Source organism: Aethina tumida, chromosome 3, assembly GCF_024364675.1.
Source record: "Aethina tumida isolate Nest 87 chromosome 3, icAetTumi1.1, whole genome shotgun sequence".
In the NCBI taxonomy this organism is placed as follows: domain Eukaryota; kingdom Metazoa; phylum Arthropoda; class Insecta; order Coleoptera; family Nitidulidae; genus Aethina; species Aethina tumida.
In genome coordinates, this window is record NC_065437.1 from 25,737,661 (window position 1) to 25,757,825 (window position 20,165).

Sequence of the window (20,165 nt, forward strand, 5' to 3'; positions counted from 1 at the left end):
CGAAACGTGGGATCCAAATTCAGTCTCGGTTTCAGTTGATGGTACGCGCATAACTCGTTCCGTTGTGCGTTTGATTTGTTGTTGTATTGTGTAATGTTTGATCCGCTGGCGGTCTCACGTGTTTGTTCTTACTGACGGTGCAACAGATTCACCTTCGTCCGGTAAGATTGTTGAATACCCAACGTTGTGTGCGTTATTTTTTTCTGTGTCGCTGGCGTTATCGTTTGCAATTATTTTTTTACATAGTTGACTTGACGCGGTCCAGTTTTCTGAACGTGTCGCGGTCATTAAATGATTTTAATACGGACGCAAGGTTATTTCCATTAAAACGACGAGTTACTTCCTATTATTTATTATTTTATAATGGTATCCAGAATGTATGCAGCTTTATTACAAATATTTGCATTGGTTATAGTTGTGGTCGGTTTTTAACCGTCGTTTTACCACCGTTTTCGGTGAGTGCGACAATAGTCTGTTTACTTGAAATATTTATTTAGATAATTTTAAATTTACCTGAATAAGGAATTGAGGGACACACCTAGTGAGAAATTTTGAAAAATTGTCAAACATTGTTCACATATTTCCACCGACTGTAACTTCAAAAATAACATACTAAAATTTTAAATGAATGTCTTAAATAGTTTTTGAGTTACAGCCTTCTAAAAAGTATCCACTCGACAGTTAGAAAGATACACTCCTGGACAAAAGTTTGGAAACCCTAGGATATAATTGTTGAAAATAGTAAATAAAAAATTATTATAAAAATAATAAAAACAATAATAATAATATACAATGTATACTGTATCTATTTATTTTAGATATTATAATTAATATTATAAGAAGTAGACAAAGACCCAGTTTTTTACCAAGATATACCATTGAAAATCCCTCAAGTTTTATTTATTTTGACTATCTATCAGTATTGTTTAGCTTCTCACCGTAATGTACGAATTAAAAATATTAGTTTTAATCATGTCAAAGCGAAAGCAAATACCAATGGTCTTACAAAAACAAATTATAGACTTTAGAAATGAGGGTATGTCGTGCCTTTGAATTTCTGATATTCTGCACATCAATAAAGTGACTATATTCAAAATTGTGAATAAATTTGACACTTGTGGATCGTTCCAGAGCAGGCAGACTTCGCAGTAAGGATACAAATCTTGAAAGGGACATAAAGAGCGTATTCCAGATTAACAGCCAATGGTATATATCAGGAATTACTGCTTACTGGGTAATGTACAAAATTTGTCAGCCAACATAACGGTATAATAAGTCTGGGCTACTGCAAAAGCTTCGAATGGAATGGCAAAAAATATATCCAAAATTTACCAGAAAATTGATTGACTCTAAGATCAAAAGATGTGCGCCAGTTATACAAGCTAATGGTTATGCAACAAAATATTAATGCTTCTATTTTGGCTTAGTATTCGAAAATTAAATTATTTAATAAGGTTTCCAAACTCATGTCATAATAAAGAAGTTTAATATTGTATAAAATTCTATTTTATTTTATAATATCTTATAAAGTGAATAAAATTTTTAGAAGCATTTTTATTAATTCCTTGAATAATACACAATTCAATTTTAGGGTTTCCAAACTTTTGTCCAGGTGTATATGTTTACTACGGGACTACTAGGAGTATTGTTTGGGCTGTAATGAAGAAAATATTGTGATTGATGGATGTTGGGAATTACAACACTTATTTTTATTTTTAAAAATTATTTAACTTTAAACAAATACAATTAATACAATTAAAATATTAAATGATTCTAACAGCTTTAAGTGAATCAATAAATGTTGAATGTCGAATTGTCTGAATTGAATTGAATTAATGAATGGAATTGAATCGAATGTTACAAAATGCAAGGGACTCCTATATATAAACTAACTTAACAAAGAACTGAAGATAAAATATAATTCTACAAACAAATGTATAAAATGATAAAATAATTAAAAGGAAGTACAATATATATATAATATATATTCTAATACTAATGCGAATATAAAATTGCATATAATATAAACAAATAATTAGTTGGGTATCGAATATAACATGCATATTGCATTATTCAGTTTGTTTAGGTTGTTTATGTAATTAACATTTAGTGATGTGTAAAATTTGTACAAAAATGTAACTTAACCAAGTAAGTATTCAATTCTCGGTTTCTGGAATAAACGGAGTTAAGCCAACGAGCTCCCTCAGCTCGGCAGACGCTTTTTGCAGAAGAGGAAGGTGAATTATATGGACCTGGAATAGCAGATTATTTCTAAATATATTTCTGTGTAAAATGACCCTCCAGTTTTTCAATTGTTTCAACAATGTAATTTTGGCAGGTTAATGGAATCACATAGTAATTAGGATAAATTACCACCATGGCAAACCCAACCTAATATAAAAAAGCAAGTGTTAAAAAGTTATTTAATTTTTAATAGAAATTAAAAATGGGTAGGTTATGAAATTTTCGAAAATTTTAAAAGTCATAAATGATAAAATTTATATATCACAGTTTAAATAAAGACTTTTGTGGGCTCGTTTATATTTCTACAGGGTGTTTAAGGCATACTTTTCATAAAATTATGTTTAAATTAAATATCTATAACTTATTCACATGAATTTATAAGTTTTAAATAGTTGAAACTTCAGAAACAGCTTAAAAATTACCTTAGTTGTTAATAGCATATTGACATGGGCATAATTAAAATCCAAATACAAAATATTTTTTAATAAATATTGTACAGGAAACTGTAGCCATAATTTTCATAGTTAATAATTATTTGTAATGATAACTTTGTTTTCTCATTATCCAGAAATTACAATTATTTCGGAATAACTTTCCTTACATGAAACCATATAGCACAATAGAATAATAAGCACTGCCGATAATTATTAAATGTAATAAACTATTCAAGGTTGCCATGAGGTGTATGTAAGCACAGTTTTAAACGTATTTTTAAATTTCTATTACTTTTATTAACATCTAATAGGATTATTTGTATCTTAATTTTAACCAGGATTTTAAATTTCTATGAATTTCCTGGCGCATCCGCCATATTCACAGACGCAGACTAAAAATTTATTTTGTTTTGTGTGAATAAAAAGTAACAATGTAATGGTAAAGTGGTTGTTCGGAAAAATCACACAATTACCATAAGTCAAAGAACTTAATAATAGAGTTTAGCATGCTACAAACATTGACATAACTATTTTTATCGGTTTACTTCATCACTTGGAAAATCCATTTCATGGAAATTTTCGCCTTGATCAATAACGTAATTAACTTGATAACAAGAAAATATAATTTTATTTAAACACGATTATATACAGATCGCACTAATTCAGTTTGGTCAATGCCGTGACATATTGATTAATATAGTTTTCAGTTTTATATGGTGCAATTTAATAGGAATATATTGTTGCTTAATTTAGCGATAGTAAAACTAACTTGAAATGAAATTGTATCTGTAACGCAGGTCAAGGAAAAATTGCAAATTTTATGAGTCATTTTCTCAGTATACTTTGATTATTGCTGGGAACAAGTTATTAAATTAGTTTATATTTATTTATTAGCGTTTTAAATGTTATACGTAGTATTATTAATGCTTTGGTAAATTTTGGTTTGGTAACATGTTTTTAAGGAAATGTTTGACTAATGTTGTGTATAGGGTAATAACAAGTCCCGCCTTAATCACGTATCTTATCTATTTTAAAATCATGTGAAAATAATTATGTTTAGTAGAAATATTTGATTTCTAAATTAAAAAATACGTTGCTCAGAATATTATCTTGCTTAGCAATTCATCATAAAATGCACAAAAAAAAAACAATAAATACATTTGAAATCTTTAACTTTAAAGAGGAATGTAATCCACATAAGTTTATAATACATGATTATCCAGAACAATTCGATATCTTAGTACAAATCATGTCCTCGACTAAATCAGTTTTTATCAAAATACTGGATTTGGAAATATTTTCTCCATTCTACGATTAATTTGAGACATTTATTTGATAATTGTATGTAATATTTTAATTTATTATAGAACGTGATTCATCTAACTTATTCATTAGAAGTTTATGAAGAAGGAAAAGTATTGATTTCAATTTTTTATGGTAATTATAATTTGAAAAAAAAAATAATTTACATGACAACTTGTATGTAAAATCTCAGTTAAAATTAATTTTATGAATAGGTAAAACATACATTGAAAATAACAAAGTTATTGAGGTTCTAACAAACACAAAATTTGGAAATAGGTACTAATAATGTTTCTTATAGGATGATCTTTGGTTGACGTGAATACCAAAATTTAATCAAGCATCAAAATTAATTAAGTTATTAATTTTTGGAAAAAAAAATTATAATAACTGGCTACTATTGGTTTTAGGTATAGAAAAAGTAATAAAATATTTAATTTAAATTAATTTAGACAAAAAATTAATTTAAAAATTGTAATGTTTCATTAAAATAAAAAAATGTAGAATGTTTAAATTTAAAAAAATATATAATAATATACAAGGTGATCTATTGAAAATAACAAATGCAGAAAGTGCTTAATTTAAAATTAAAAAAGTAATTAATTTAAATTAATTTAAACAAAAAATTAATATATTTAAATTAAAATTAAAAATTAATAAAACATTTAATTGAAATTAAAAATAAAATAAAATATTTAATTGAAATTTAAAAAATAATAAAGGTTTAATTTAAGTTAAAAAAATTAAAATGTTTAATTAAAAAAATTATAATATTGAATTTAAATTTAAAAAAATATTAAATCCATATTTAATTTAATAAAAGAAAATAATTATATAATAATTTAAAATTAAAAAAAAATAATAAAATATTTAAGTTGAAAAAATCAAAATGTTTAATTTAAATAACAAAAATTATATTTAATTTAAATTTAAAAAATTAATAAAATACATATTTACATTAAATAAAAATGAAAATCCAATTATAATTACTATAAAATTTTCAAATCAATACCTTTTTCGTTCCCCACAATAAGTGAGATGAATAACCATGTATATAAAATATTAAAGCAAACAGAATTAAACATTAGTATAATTACTAATTATCAATTTTTAAAAATAAATGTCCCAAATAAAATGATTAAGGAAATTTATTTGTATATATATATATATATATATATATATATATATATATATATATATATATATATTTGTGTATGTATACATTTTTTTAGTTAATAGATTGTATACGTACAAACATTTTATTTATAAATTATTTACAATTTTTATTATTAATTAATAACAAAAAGTACATATTTATTTATATTTCAGAATTTGTTTATTACCTTTTTATCAGACTGTCTGAACACGGTTTTAAGGCAGAGATTATTTAAATCTCTGGCTTAATAAATGCTGTGATAATAATTTAAATTCGTTTTTAGTGGATTAATCTTGTCCCTTGTATTATATTTCTGGAAACTCGTAAATTTAAAGATTTCATTTACTAAATATTATTGTTGACACTACTTCGTTTTATTATACCTGTCGCGCCTTAATATAAATAATATGGTTTAAAGCCACATTGTTTGTACGAAAGACACATTATGCGATTATTATTGCATGGCATAGATATACGTGCGGTTGCGGTTGATAAGAAATTCGATGACAAACACACTTGTTCAAGTAACATGAATCGCAAATAAAAATAAATCTTCCGTTCTTGAAACCGCACCGTTCTGTTTAATCAGCAATCAAGAAACAAAACGTCTATTTAACTCAACATCATATCACTATTCGAAACCATAAAATTCACTGTGCCCAGGAAACATAAAATCTCTAATGGGTCCTCGTGTTAATACGAAAATCACGTAGCATTTATATAACTCAACTTACAATGTAAATTTAAATTACGAGTATAATATGCTGATTAGTTGTGTTTAAAATATGATTACGTGAATTTCCAGTGGAAAACGATTGATTTTATCCTTGATTTACAACATTCGTGAACCCATCCACCATGACCACGCTTCAGGAAATTATTTAAACGTTGCATGAGTGTACGTTGCAAGATCTGACAAACAAACAATGTAAATTGGATTTGGCACAAATTAAATAAACAAAACAAGAAAATTATTGTTTGTTTTGTGGTGTTTTCTGCTGTTTCTAAAATAGAACTGTAAGTTTCTTTGTGGATAATTTAAACGGATATGATCATCTTGTATAACAAGCACTACAGAAAAAGACTTCCCAGGGGAAATGCTGGATGCTGTTAGTACTCTTTCCTCCACTCCTCAGATGGGACAGAGAGTAATTTTAAATAAGTTGTAGTTAAATATACTTTTTTGGACTAAAAACGTATTTTATAAAAAAGCTAAGGGGAAATACTTGTTTTAAACCTTTATTTATACGAATGTGTTAATAAATTCATTAAAAAGGGTAAAGGCAAATTTGTTGTCCATTCTTATCATTGACCCAAACCTCTGCTGTTATGAACCAAACTGGGCCATCAGTTTGGTTCATAACAGACCAAACCACTTCTACGAAAGAAAAACATTGCAGCCAGATTAAAATATGCCTAAGTTTAACCTGTCCAACAATGATGGTATTGTTCACGTTTGACGTCCGAAAAGTGAACGATTAAATAACAATACATAAAGCCAGCTGTTACACATGGAGGAGGATCTGTGATTGTATGGGGGTGTTTTTCTTCGTACGACGTCCATTTCATCGTATAGAGGTCAGAATGGATCGGTCCGTTTATAGAGGCATCCTAATGTTTTAGAGTCGTATTTGTTTGAAAAAATGCCTATAAGACGTATCTTTCAACACGACAACCATCCAAAACACAATTCAAAATTGGTTAAGAATTGGTTTTTAACGGAAAACGGAAAGTAATGAAGTGATCGGAACAAAGTCCCTGTTTAGAATCTGTGGGAAATATTTGAACGCAAAATCAGAGGTACTAATATACGAAAGAAGGCCAATTTATTTGAAAAATTGTGTGTGTGTTGGTATTTAATAGAACAGAGGCAAAGTGATAAATTGCCCAAATAATAATAAAACATTTCTAGAATTATGTGCAGCTAAATAAAATAGAACTGTGGTTTCAAGGTTTAAAGCAAAATACATGTTTGTTAACTTTGATAATACACTATAGTAGTTACATTGTATAAAGGTTGTTGATACAGGAGGAAATGATTTACTTATTTATGTTTACATTTGTCGTGTCATAGGTAAACAAGAAAATTTCCAGTTTGTAATAAATATAATAAAATTGTCGGTCAATTTTAATTATATAAATTAAAATATTAATACTAATCAGTGTCCTTAAATATCTGAGTGTAGAATAACAATTGAATAATTATCAAATCAAATTTGAACCATTATTTGCTATAGTCAAGGAATTCTAAAATATTCTTTACTACAAAATACAATCAATATTAATAAAAATCAAATTTATTCTAAAAAATAAACAAAAACGTAATTATAAAATAATACGAATAAAATGAAGACGAAATCTTTCATAATTCCTTTTAGCTCGATATACTAAATCCTGTTCAATACCTTAGGTTCTTTGTTTATGATGAGAAACGACGCTATCATCTTCAAAGTTCACCTCCATAACAAATTTTTTGGCATCAATTGGGCTATATCTAGTGAATAGGGTAGGTTAGGCAGTTAATTCTGTATTTTCTTGATTATAGAAATGGGGCCGTACCTTTTTGTTCACCAAATGTTGCTATTTTTTTATAAAATTGTTGTCAAACACTACAATAAATTCGCAAAAACTGGCACCAGTATTTCTAAACAGATAAAACTGTGCTTGCCTTCTTTGGAGCTGGGTTCCTCTCTTTTAGTTCATTATTTTGTTATTCCATCTCAGGTGTGAAATGATGAACCTATTCGTTTTTATTGCTGCAACATATTGCCAAACAATCGACTAAGGACATCGTTTTTATCGAAATTTTTCCTCAATACGCATACACTTGCATATGCATATTGTCCCGACAAAATTAAATTGTTTATTATTCGAATTATTAATGATTTAAATAAAACTACTAATCGATATCCTGTATAAGGAATTAATAAAAATAGAATTTTATATAAAATTAAACTGTTTTATTTGGGCATGCGTTTGGAAATCTTATTAAATAATTTATTTTTCGAATAATAAACAATTTAATTTTAGGGTTTCCAAACTTTTGTCCAGGAGTGTAGGTACAGGACATTTTGAGAAGCCTACCATTTTTGTTAGGCCAATAATAGATAAAGCGAACCATTTTGTGATTTTTTAAACAATATCAGACGTGGTTACCTCATTTAGCCTTGCTTTTCATCTTCATAACTTGTTCAACTCTTCCACCCAATATTACACTGTGGTTAATGAAGGAAGAGACTACCTCACATTAGAATCCAAGTTGCTTTTGAAATTGGTTGGAGATCACTAAGCTTTTCCATGTTTGTAAAATTAATGTAGCGTCTTAAAACTTGAGACTCGACCAAGTTTATTTATTCAATATTTTTGTTAACATAATACTTGAACGTTTTATTATGCCTGGCGCCATTTAATATACATTATATGGTTTAACATAAGCCACATGATTTATACCAAATGCACTATGTGCTATTATTATTGCATGACAAAAACTTGAGACCAAAGAGATGCCAGGTCCTGTACTTTGGTATTGCCCATATGATTTCCTCAGACGTTAACACACTAAATGTCAAATATCACTAATAATAAATTTGAAAGCATATTTCATTTGTATTTTGTGTCATTTTTGAATATATTTTAAGGTATTTTGTGGTAATACAAAAATCTTGATAGGTTGTTATGATAATTATCACATGTTATTTATCAAAGCACAAATAAGTATGGCGATAATTATCGATAATGATAATAATCAGCAAACCTTGATTTTAATATTAACTGAATGATTATGTACACAAATTCCAATATGATAGATTTTTTATTAGTGTTACTTAAATACTTAAATTTTTTGAAAAATTCACACGCAGTACAAAATACTCCTGTAAAATATTTCGTTGACAGTGATTAATACTGACCGACTTCGCAGACGAAAAGTATTTGTTTTGTCTGGTGTTTATTCATTCACGATTAGTTTGCCAGAAAATATTAATAAACCCGTTTTCGACTAGTTTAAATTCGATTCTCGAACATTATTTGGTATTATAATTGTAGCAAAAACTTTAAAACAAATTAGTAACTGTCGCTTGTGAAGGTTGTGCATTTTATTTTGGCTTGTTAACGCATTCATAAATAGAATACGTAATTATTTTTAAAATGATAATGAAACTAGATACGGTCTTGCTAATAAGTTTTTACTGGCTTAATTCCAATCGACTTGGTTGTTCGATGCAACTGTATAATGTCCATTGTTCCATGTCAAGCTATACACTATTTCTAAATATAACCACATATGCAAGCATCACGGTCTAAAAACTGAAATTTTCATTTACTATCAACAAACTACTTGCCACTTTCGTACGATAAATCAAAATGATTTTGAATAACCGTAATGTTTCATCAGGAATGGGTGGAAAATTATAATGTAGAAACTGTACATGCACCGATAAATAATCCAAACATTAAACGTACCTTGACATGAAAAGTTTACTTACTGCAAACCAATCTGCAAGGTTGGTTCGGTTAAATTTAATGAACGACACATAAAAGATCGATATTGTTATTCCGAGAATCGGTCACTATTTTTAAACTTACCTTACTATACGCCCGCGATTTCTGTTAATACCTGATTTCTTGTTGTGTTTATCTTTATTACGTTTACTTTCATTATAGTTTTATGACTAATACTACGTAAAGGGTATAGAAGGTATGTAATTAAAAGTTTTAATGCATATTAATATTGTAACTGTTGAATTTTAAAGGCTCGTTTTGTGTTATATCTATTTTTACACACTATACCATGTTTTGTTGGAATTAATGTCGCATTATCTTTACCATTTCGTTTTTATCACTAAATAAATTATTTACTTCAACATTAAAAAGTTTCAAGCAGCTGGTATTTCTAGAGAAATAGATTTTTATGGCTGTTAGTCATTTTAACTAATTAATTAATTGTCGGACAAGACAACCGCATGAAATGAAAAGTGCTGCAGGACATGTTAAGTGAGCATAAGTTATTGAGGCATTGACCGTTTTAAATTTGTATGTCAAGGACCATCGATTAGACTTATTGTGGCCACTACGTTCAATATTTTCACCTTGCTAATAAAAGTCACGAGGCAAAACACTTGTCCATGATTTAATGTTGGTCGTCGAGGATTTTACCACGGAAGTAAATTTACAAAAGGAAGAGGTTGTCGTACTTCTTGTTTTCTCAATTCGACAGTATACACAAAAATTGTATTTTGTTTAATGATCAAAGTATCAATCTTTCAAAGTTCGCAATAAACTGTTCAATTAGATCGATACCAAATCAATAATTAACGAGATATGTTCGTGTTTATCAAATCAATGGCAATTTGCATTAAAATTTAATTCTGATCTTATTTAATTATTGATAAGATGCAGTCGAACAAATTTCAATAGCTGGTGCACGTCTAAAGTGTTGGTGGTGTTATTCATATTAAAAATTTGCATGGATTTTCACTCATACTCATAAAATTTACTTCTGGAAAAATTCTAAATATACAGTAGTGATCATTATTATAGTTTAAGTAAAAACATAACATCCACACTGTTTTTATACCATCAAGGAAGAAAGAACACAGTCTCAGATCTGCCAAAGATAGGAGAAAACAGATTCTGGGATATACCGCATACTCTTGTGGAAAACTATATATCTGTACCACAGGGACTAGGATTAAGGAACACAAACGAAACTGTAAACTAGGACTATCAGGCATGTCTGCCGTAGCTGAACATACACTTTTAGATGGAAATCAAAAGATAAAATTCCAAAATACACAATTGAAATGCATAGACATGGAAACAACTTCAATAGAAAAGAAGAACCATTAAAGCTTCCAATTTTACTACAAAGCTATAGACAAAACCATTAAAACAAATTTTATATAGAGCTAGTAACAAAAATGTGAAATTAGATTTTAAGAGATAAAAGGTTTTGCTAAACTGATAATCAGTGTTGCCATCCCTAGCATCAATGCAAGCACGAATTCGATGTGGTATGCTTTCTATTAAATTATTAATGGCTTCTTGAGAAACATTTCCCCATTCTTTTAAAGCTGCCTGTCTAAGTTGTTCTGTGTTGCCAGGGTTATTTTGATGAGCCCTGATTCTTCTTTTAAGGTTATCCCAAGTGCTCAATGGAATTAAGATCCGGCGAACAAGAACGCCACTCTAATTCGGGCACACCTTCCATATCCAAAAAAATTTTTGGGAACCCTTCTAGTATGTAGAAGAGCATTATCCTATATAAATAGGAAATAATCCCCGAAAGTTGTGGATAGTGGTTGTTTAATGGGAATCAAAAGAGTCTTTTCACCAATAAGAATGACGTTCCAAACACAAATTTTGCCCTCCGATCCCATATAAGATATTTTAAATAAAATTAAAATTAAATTTAAAAATTATGTAACTTCACCACTACTATACATGGGAACAATGAAAATGACACTGCAGGAACAAATCTTAGGGCGCACTTACATTTTTTTTATCAAAAAGACATGGAAAACAATTCTTTTTTGTGAATTCTGGATGATTCCATATAAGTTTGGTTGTGTGTATATATCATGTGCATTCTGTGAATAATTCGATTAAATTTGTATAATATTTATATCAAATTTGGTTATCTTCATTACCTCATATGTTTACTATAGTTAATCCGTCATAATTTTTTTGGGATTGTTTTTGTCATCTTATCATGTTGAAATACATATCTAATTTATCCAACTTTTCCAATATTTTTCGAAGCTACCACATGGCCAGTTCCTCTAAATTTTTTAATATTTCGGGAAACTGTTAACTTAACTAGATGCTAAAAATTTTTAATGAAAAATATAGAATACAATTGTATTGACCACCTACTGAGTGAACACAATAATAAATATTATATTGGTATGCAATTCAAGTAGCAGTTTAATGCATTTTAATCAGTTAACTTTAATTATGGGAACTATTATGTATTTGATATTTATCATCTCTTCTTCTTCTTCAATTAATTAATAATTTGTTTTTAAAAACTAGAAAAACAAAGGCATATTATATAAGATTAATGTTATGTAAATTGTTGCAGTTAACCGGTCAGAAATATTTAAAATACATGAGAATTATTTATGTAAATTTTCGTCCGAGATGTTTATTATTAATGTAAACTCTTACTGGTAAATAAGACACATGACACATGTTTAATTTTTCATATACACTAACATTGTTAATTAAAAAATAAATAATGAACTCGCTTTTTTAAAAGTTAACGAAATGCATCAAATAATCCTTGCATGTATTTTAAGTTTAATCAATAAAAAATTTCCTTCCCTAAAAATACTTGAGTTTCAAACATAAAGTTCAACTCCCATATGCGTCAAGATATACAACGACAATTTAAGCTAATTAACCTTCAGTGACCTAATTAACTTTCATCGCATGTCGGTCCCATTTGATGGCTTTAACGTAAATCGTGGCTATAATTAAAATATGTTAAAACAAAACGGGCAAAGTAATATTTACATTCAATGCGGACCGCAGTATATCCCATGGGATATATCAATTTTCTCACGCATCAGCCGTAACACTGGATAAACATTGTAATTTGCATTTCTTTAAACACCAATAATCCAACGCATTAAGTTAAATCGAAGCAAAACAAGCATTGATTGATAGATACTTAAGATTAGAATTTTGATTTAATTACTCTACGTCCGAGACAATGGCATTTCAAGTGGTCCCCTTATCAGTATTGTTCTAATTCGACAAAGTTCGTTTAAAGCACACAATTTATTATTAAAATCATGTGACAAGACTTACTGAACAATCGCATACACGGTTAGTGTTGTTTAAGGTGTTGTGCTGTACGCGGGTGTAACAACAGACTCTTGCAATTTACTTAGAAAGGTGTGTTATTAATTATGTAATTAATTTCCATAACGATTTAGGATTAATTAATCAATAATTATTAGGAAAATTTAATTTAAATGTTAATTATTTTTGAACATTTGTAGTATTTACTACATTTTATTCATTATTTCTTAGTTACATCAAAGGCTACAACTATAAATCTATAGTTAAAATCTTCAGTTACTACTGTAGTAATTGTTATTTGCCCTAAATTAATAAATTGGATTAAATTTGTGCGTAGAAGTGAGTCTGTAGTCTTATGGTGCACTCGTGATGTGTCTCGTGATTAGCGTGTCAGTTTCTCACGTAATTTTTTTCATTATTGTCATTTATAAATTATAAATCTAAATTACCGCACCCATGTGTTTAATTCAAGTCATATGATTGAAGAAGTTATTTAAAATCTTACTCACGTGATAGATCCAACTTTCTCTTGTACAAATGTTATGAGATGAGGTTACAAGTAATTTTAAACTGAATTACGAGAGCTTAGATATTCAATTAGAATATTGAAGGAATTTTTATTAAATAATTAATTATTTAATAAGGCGTTGCCTTAGATTTATGAAAATATATTTGTAATTAAAAAGGTGTGTGTAATGAAATTTTTGTCACCAATAAAATGGCCATGTTTTTAAATTAAATTTTTACAATATTAATAATAATAATTAAGCCGGAAAACTATATGTTTTTAAATAATAATGCGGTTTGTATACTTAAGTTACACAGTTACAATAACGTAGTGTTGCAAATTTGTTTTATCATTTTCAAACATACAGTTTTTTTCAAATTATTTGTAATGTTTGTGTTCATTTTATTCAACACCTCTAAGGAGATTATGAAATATATCGATTTGCTTTTGTATTAGTCTTCGTTACTAACAATTATTATTTGGCTTTGTTTAAATATTTAAGGAAATCATATTTATAATTCTATCAGCCCATAAACTTTCAATAAGAATATCAAACTGAAACCACAGGAAACAACAGTGACTAGTAAAAAAAACCCTGACAACTATTGTATAAATCTGTTATCGGATCACGAGAACATCTGTGGATGTGATAAATCAAAATCTAATTATATCTAATTGTAAATCATGTTTTGTGTACATAAAAACAATTAAAAAAAAATACTAATTAGACAATTTTAAGAAAAATTAAAATGGTTAATTTTTAAATTTTCAGTGTGTGATAAATACCTGCCATCATGGGGGCCATGTTTCGGAGTGAAGAAATGGCCTTGGCCCAGCTCTTCATTCAGCCGGAAGCTGCATATTACTCAATTTCTGAATTAGGTGAAGCCGGATGTGTTCAATTTAGAGATGTAAGTTTAATTATTATTAAAAATCAATCGTTTCACAATAAAGTCCGAATTATTGATTAAATTAATTGTTTGTTTTACTTCAGCTAAATGAACATATAAATGCATTCCAAAAGAAATTCGTAAACGAAGTGAGAAGATGTGATGAAATGGAAAGAAAGCTCAGGTACATCGAAGCTGAAGTGAAAAAAGACAACGTTAACATTCCCGACGTCTCTGAACTTCCGAAAGCGCCAATTCCAAGGGAGATCATTAACTTGGAGGTAGGTTTAAATTAATAGCTAATAAAGAGCCTTGATCACAGTTTAACTTAATTTGATTTAGGAATCATTTGCAATAAATTGTTAGATAAATTGGCGCATTTATTGCTATTTTATTGATTGACTTATTCGTAATTTACTGGTGTAAATATTTTTATAAGTGGTTGGATTAGTTGAGGTAATAAATGTACATCTGTAGATTACTCATCAACATGTATTTAGATAGGTTTATATTGGTCAGTTTTAATCGGATTTTTCAGCATTTCTCGTAACGATTACATTGTAATTGTTTAGAATCGCAAGATCCACAAATTTTTTGCTATTTTTTAATATTTTTTTTTTCAAAAAGTTCATTAAGAATAGCACATTTTCAACTTTTTATGAATTCTTATGAAAAAATTTCTTTATACTGTTTGCTTGTTTTTTTTTCAGAAAGTTCATAAAAAATAAAATATTTAGAAAAAAATTAAATAGAAACCTAACCAACCTAACCTAACCGAACATAACCTAATCTTACCTAACCTAACCTTTTTTTTTCAGAAAATTCATCAAGATTAAAATATTTTCAAAAAAGAAAAAAATAATTTTCAACAAAAACATACAGATTTTTTAAGGTTTTTTCTTAAAATTTTTGTGAACACATTTATTAATTCAATTTTTTTTGGTCTTTCAAAATTTGTAAATATTTTAACAATAAGATTTTCAAATATTTAAATAATAACAACTTCACAATTTTTTTAAATAAACAAGATCATAAAATTTCAAATATATATGATATAAATTGAAAAAACAATTAGCGCCAATGAATATCTCGCAAACTTTGAGTAAATTTAGTCGATAATATATAGAACTTTATTTGTTGATGGTAAAATAGAAATTGTATAAAATGGAATATTAAAAATTAGAATTTTTTTTCAATCAAATTATTTCGTAAATTATTGAAAATTAATAATAGGGTAAAGAGTGTTTCAATTTTTTTTTATTAAATTTTTTAAAAATTACAAAATTTTCAAAAATTCATAAAAAATTTAAAATTGAAATAACAAATTTTTTTTTTGAAAATATTCAATTTTTGATGAGCTTTATTAAAAAATTGTCATGCAGTATTAAAAAATTTGTTCATAAAAATTTCAAGGAAAAACGTCAAAAATCATTATTGTTCCAATTTCAAATTAATTTTTCTCTAAAAAATTTTGATTTTTTTCAATTGAGCAAGATCTGATTACGCCTAAAAATAAAATATTAAAAAAACTTATATGAAAAAATATTGATTTTTTTATTTTTTATGATATTTTTATGAAACCTTATTTTAATAAAAGATGTTGAATTTTCAAAAATTTATACATATTTTTTCTCTAAGAAATATTAATTTTTTTACTCGATGAAAACAAACTCTTTAATGCGCTGAAGAGTAGAATATTTTGAAAAAAAATTGTTAATAGCTCATTTTTCGGTTTATTGAGTTAAAATAGATGAAGACGACATTTTAAACAATTACCGTATTTTTAAGTAACTAAAAAAATGTGTAATCCAAAAATAAATTTTTTCATCTGTTTTTGTTAAACAAGACATAAATTTTTGGAAAATATTAAATATTTAAGTAATGTCTCTGTTATTTTACCACTTGAATATATCAAAATCTTATTGGATAATTTATCTTACTAGGCACATCTGGAAAAAACTGAAAGTGACATTAAGGAGTTGTCGGAGAGCGCGGTCAACCTAAAGGTGAATTATTTAGAACTGACCGAACTTAGACAGGTACTTGAAAAAACTCAGTCGTTCTTTAACGAACAAGATGAAGTCAACGGAGTTGATACCAGTCACAGTAAGGCACTGATCACCGAAGACAATCAGAACTTGTCGGTCCGAGGACGTTTGGGATTCGTCGCTGGAGTGATAAACCGGGAAAGAGTTCCAGCTTTTGAACGCATGTTGTGGCGTATATCGAGGGGTAATGTTTTTCTTAGGCAGGCTGAAATCGCCAAACCTCTTGAAGACCCAAGCACCGTAAGTTACTGGATACTATTTTGAGTATTATGGATTAAACTATAATTTGAATAGGGCAATGAAATCTATAAAACAGTATTCGTTGCATTCTTCCAAGGAGACCAGTTGAAGGCCAGGATTAAGAAAGTATGCGCTGGTTTCCATGCATCATTGTATCCCTGTCCAAGTACTCTTCAAGAGCGTGATGAGATGTTGAAGGGTGTGAGAACCAGGTTGGAGGATCTTAACTTGGTACGTGCAAAATCATTTAATATTATAATATTTTTTGACGCTGTTGCCTACGTTTTTCTCAGGTATTGAACCAAACAAGAGATCATCGTCAGAGAGTATTGGTAAATGTTGCTAAGGAATTGCAGAATTGGAGCATCATGGTCAGCAAAATGAAGGCCATCTATCATACATTGAATTTCTTCAATATGGATGTTACCAAAAAATGTTTGATTGGCGAATGTTGGGTTCCTTCCCAAGATATCCCCATTGTACAAAAAGCATTATCGGATGGATCAGTAAGATAATCCTACAAATAACATTTACGTAGTAAATCACATATTCTTTTAGAGTGCATGTGGAAGTTCAATACCATCATTTTTAAACATCATCGAAACAAATGAGGCTCCTCCAACTTTCAATAGGACTAATAAGTTCACAAGAGGTTTCCAAAATTTGATCGACGCATATGGAGTTGCCTCGTACAGGGAAGCTAATCCAGGTAATTCAGTTATTCTAGTTTAATATGTTGGATACACATTTTCGATTATTTTTAGCACTGTACACAATTATCACCTTCCCATTCTTGTTTGCCGTAATGTTCGGCGATTTGGGCCACGCCATAATAATGCTGTCGTTTGGCCTTTGGATGGTGTTGTCAGAAAAGAAAATCGGGGCGCAGAAAAATAAGAGCGAAATATTTTCCATATTCTTCGGCGGCCGTTACATTATTCTACTTATGGGTATCTTCTCCATGTACACCGGCTTCCTGTACAATGATATATTTTCCAAGTCAATGAACATATTTGGATCATCTTTCCATAATTTTGAAAATTTAACTCACGAAACTGATGAGCTTATTCAAATTGATCCTGATTATCAGTACGTAGGTTATCCATATTTCTTGGGTATCGACCCTATTTGGCAGGTAATGCACAAATGATTGTTTTTAATTCTTAAATGTTAAAGTTGTGTTAAAATTTTTAGACTGCCAAAAACAAAATTATTTTCTTGAACTCGTTCAAGATGAAACTCTCCATTATCATTGGTGTTACACACATGATATTCGGAGTATGCGTGAGCACAATCAACATGGTGTAAGTATTAAATGAACCTAAGAATACGGTATAACAATTACATTAAATTATTTTAGCCACTTCAAAAAAACATCCAGTTTACTACTTGAATTTGCACCCCAAGTCATTCTGCTCTGTTTCCTTTTCCTGTACATGGTTGTGATGATGTTCATTAAATGGTTGAAATACGTCTCCAATCACGTTGGTAAGTTGTTTGTCGATTTGTTCGAGGTTTCGAATGTTCACACAATTTAAATTTTAGTTGAAAGCTCCCCGGATCTCAAAATTGGATCTTTCTGTGCCCCGTCAGTTTTAATCTACTTCATTAATATGATGTTGTTCAAAGAGAATACGCAACCATTCGAGAAATGCGATGTGTATATGTTTTCGTTCCAAGAAGATCTTCAACGTCTGTTGGTCTATGGTGCCCTATTGTGTATTCCAGTGATGCTACTGGGAAAACCTCTGTACATTCAGTTCTCTAGAAAGAAGAAGCCACAAAAAGTTGTGACAAAAGTAGGTGGTTGTTGATTCATCTCATGATCATAAACATTTTACATAAAATTTTAGGAAAAAAGCAACGGAGATGTTAACCAAGGTATGGAACTTGATGAAGTTGCAAATGCAGAACAGCCGCGTCAGTCCGTAGCTCATCACGATGAGGAAGAAGAAGAGCCGATGAGTGAAATATACATTCATCAAGCAATCCACACAATTGAATACGTCCTAAGTACAGTATCACACACAGCCTCCTATCTCCGTCTCTGGGCTTTGTCTCTGGCTCACGCCCGTAAGTGCTTCATCCATTGCTGAACGTTTAGTTTGGATTAATTTGGTAAATTTCAGAACTTTCTGAGGTACTGTGGCAAATGGTAATGAGTAAGAGTTTCATACTGCAAAACGATTACATCGGAGGCATTATGACTTACATTATATTCTCCGCATGGGCTGTCCTGACAGTCGCAATTTTGGTGCTTATGGAAGGATTGTCAGCCTTCTTGCACACACTTCGTTTGCACTGGTATGTTGGTCGCGTTAAAAATTAGTTACGTGATTAACTTTTGATGTTTTACAGGGTGGAGTTTATGAGCAAATTCTACAGTGGCCTTGGACATCCATTCCACCCATTTTCGTTCAATAGTATTTTAGATGAAGAAGGTGAAAGTGAAGACTAAAAGCAGAGATTAAAAAACAAAATGTTTGCCTTTGTGCCTTTTTAGTTTCATTAAAATAGTTTCACAGATTATATGCCTTTTATTTACAAATGAAATAAATTATTTACTTATATAAAAAATTAATTATCATTATTTATTATAATAAATAAGAATAAATTCAGTGTTTTAATTGTGTAACTGATATTTTAAAAAGATTAAAAATATTCTCAAATGTTTTTGAAATTTATGTGATCTTTAGTGCATCTCACAAATGTCCAGGAATTATTATTAGAATTTCAATAAATTCAGTTACTTAACTAAATTTTCAGTTCCTGAATTTTAAAGACATAGTGGTTTTGATAGTAGTAAATTTGTAACAATTATATCATAATTATTAAGTCTCTTGTTTTCAAAAAACATAAACCACACTCTTAAATGACAACCAATGTGGTACATCATTTATGTTAATTTTAGTTTATTATTGAACTTGGTTCAATAAGAGCTGAATTAGCCTCTTTGTTATTGGCCAAATTATTGTATATAATATTTTGATTTTGCTCATTGAGTAATCTTAGTGATAAGGAAAAAAGAAGATTTTGGTATATCAAAATATAACATGAAAGTGTAAAAATATAAGAAGAGAATGGCATTTCAAGTTTTATGATTTAGTTTTATTTAGAAATAAGGAATATGTACGAAAAACACACTGTTTCAGTAAAATGAATCTGTTTTTTATGATATTTAATATCAGGAAGATACGAAATATGATGGATTAAAATTTTGTTCTACCTTTTTACTCCAATATAAAGAAATCAAACTAAAATATTACAAAAAATACTACCCAATTTTTTAAGAATTTGACTTATTGGTGACAGTTGAAACCTGGGTGCTAAATTAAAAAAATAATATTTAAAAATAGACTTTATGTAAACTGTAATTTATTAAATTAATTATACGAACCATGTTCGTTGAAGTCTTAAATATTTTAAACAGTTTATATCATTTAAAATGGCAACCCACACTCATAGTTTTGCATATAATTGCATGTTTAATTTCAAATTCCCACATTGAATATTAAACATTTTCAAAATCTTGTCGTT

General features: G+C 28.6%; 1 protein-coding gene across 2 annotated transcripts; it reads left to right on the top strand.

Annotated features, from left to right (window-relative positions):
* Nucleotides 1–14: 14 nt before the first annotated feature.
* On the top strand, nt 15–19,155 carry LOC109594419 (V-type proton ATPase 116 kDa subunit a1). 2 transcript variants are annotated; one of them, XM_020009636.2, is made up of 14 exons: nt 15–161; nt 14,223–14,361; nt 14,445–14,621; nt 16,284–16,628; nt 16,683–16,859; nt 16,922–17,134; nt 17,187–17,337; nt 17,393–17,763; nt 17,823–17,932; nt 17,989–18,116; nt 18,174–18,427; nt 18,482–18,701; nt 18,758–18,932; nt 18,987–19,155. In XM_020009636.2, exons 2-14 carry the CDS (start codon nt 14,245–14,247, stop codon nt 19,084–19,086), a joined length of 2,538 nt encoding a protein of 845 aa, XP_019865195.1. In that variant the 5' UTR covers nt 15–161; nt 14,223–14,244; the 3' UTR covers nt 19,087–19,155. The 2 variants fall into 2 exon arrangements, with proteins under 2 accessions (XP_019865195.1, XP_049820267.1); XM_049964310.1 differs by lacking the exon at nt 15–161 and adding an exon at nt 12,938–13,035.
* Nucleotides 19,156–20,165: the final 1,010 nt, after the last annotated feature.

Coding starts and splice junctions, on each gene's coding strand:
- LOC109594419 (XM_020009636.2), top strand. CDS start 14,245: ATGGGGGCCATGTTTCGGAGTGAAGAAATGGCCTTGGCCCAGCTCTTC. Junction 17,135..17,186: donor AAGCATTATCGGATGGATCA/GTAAGATAATCC, acceptor ATATTCTTTTAG/AGTGCATGTGGAAGTTCAAT. Junction 18,702..18,757: donor TTTGTCTCTGGCTCACGCCC/GTAAGTGCTTCA, acceptor GGTAAATTTCAG/AACTTTCTGAGGTACTGTGG.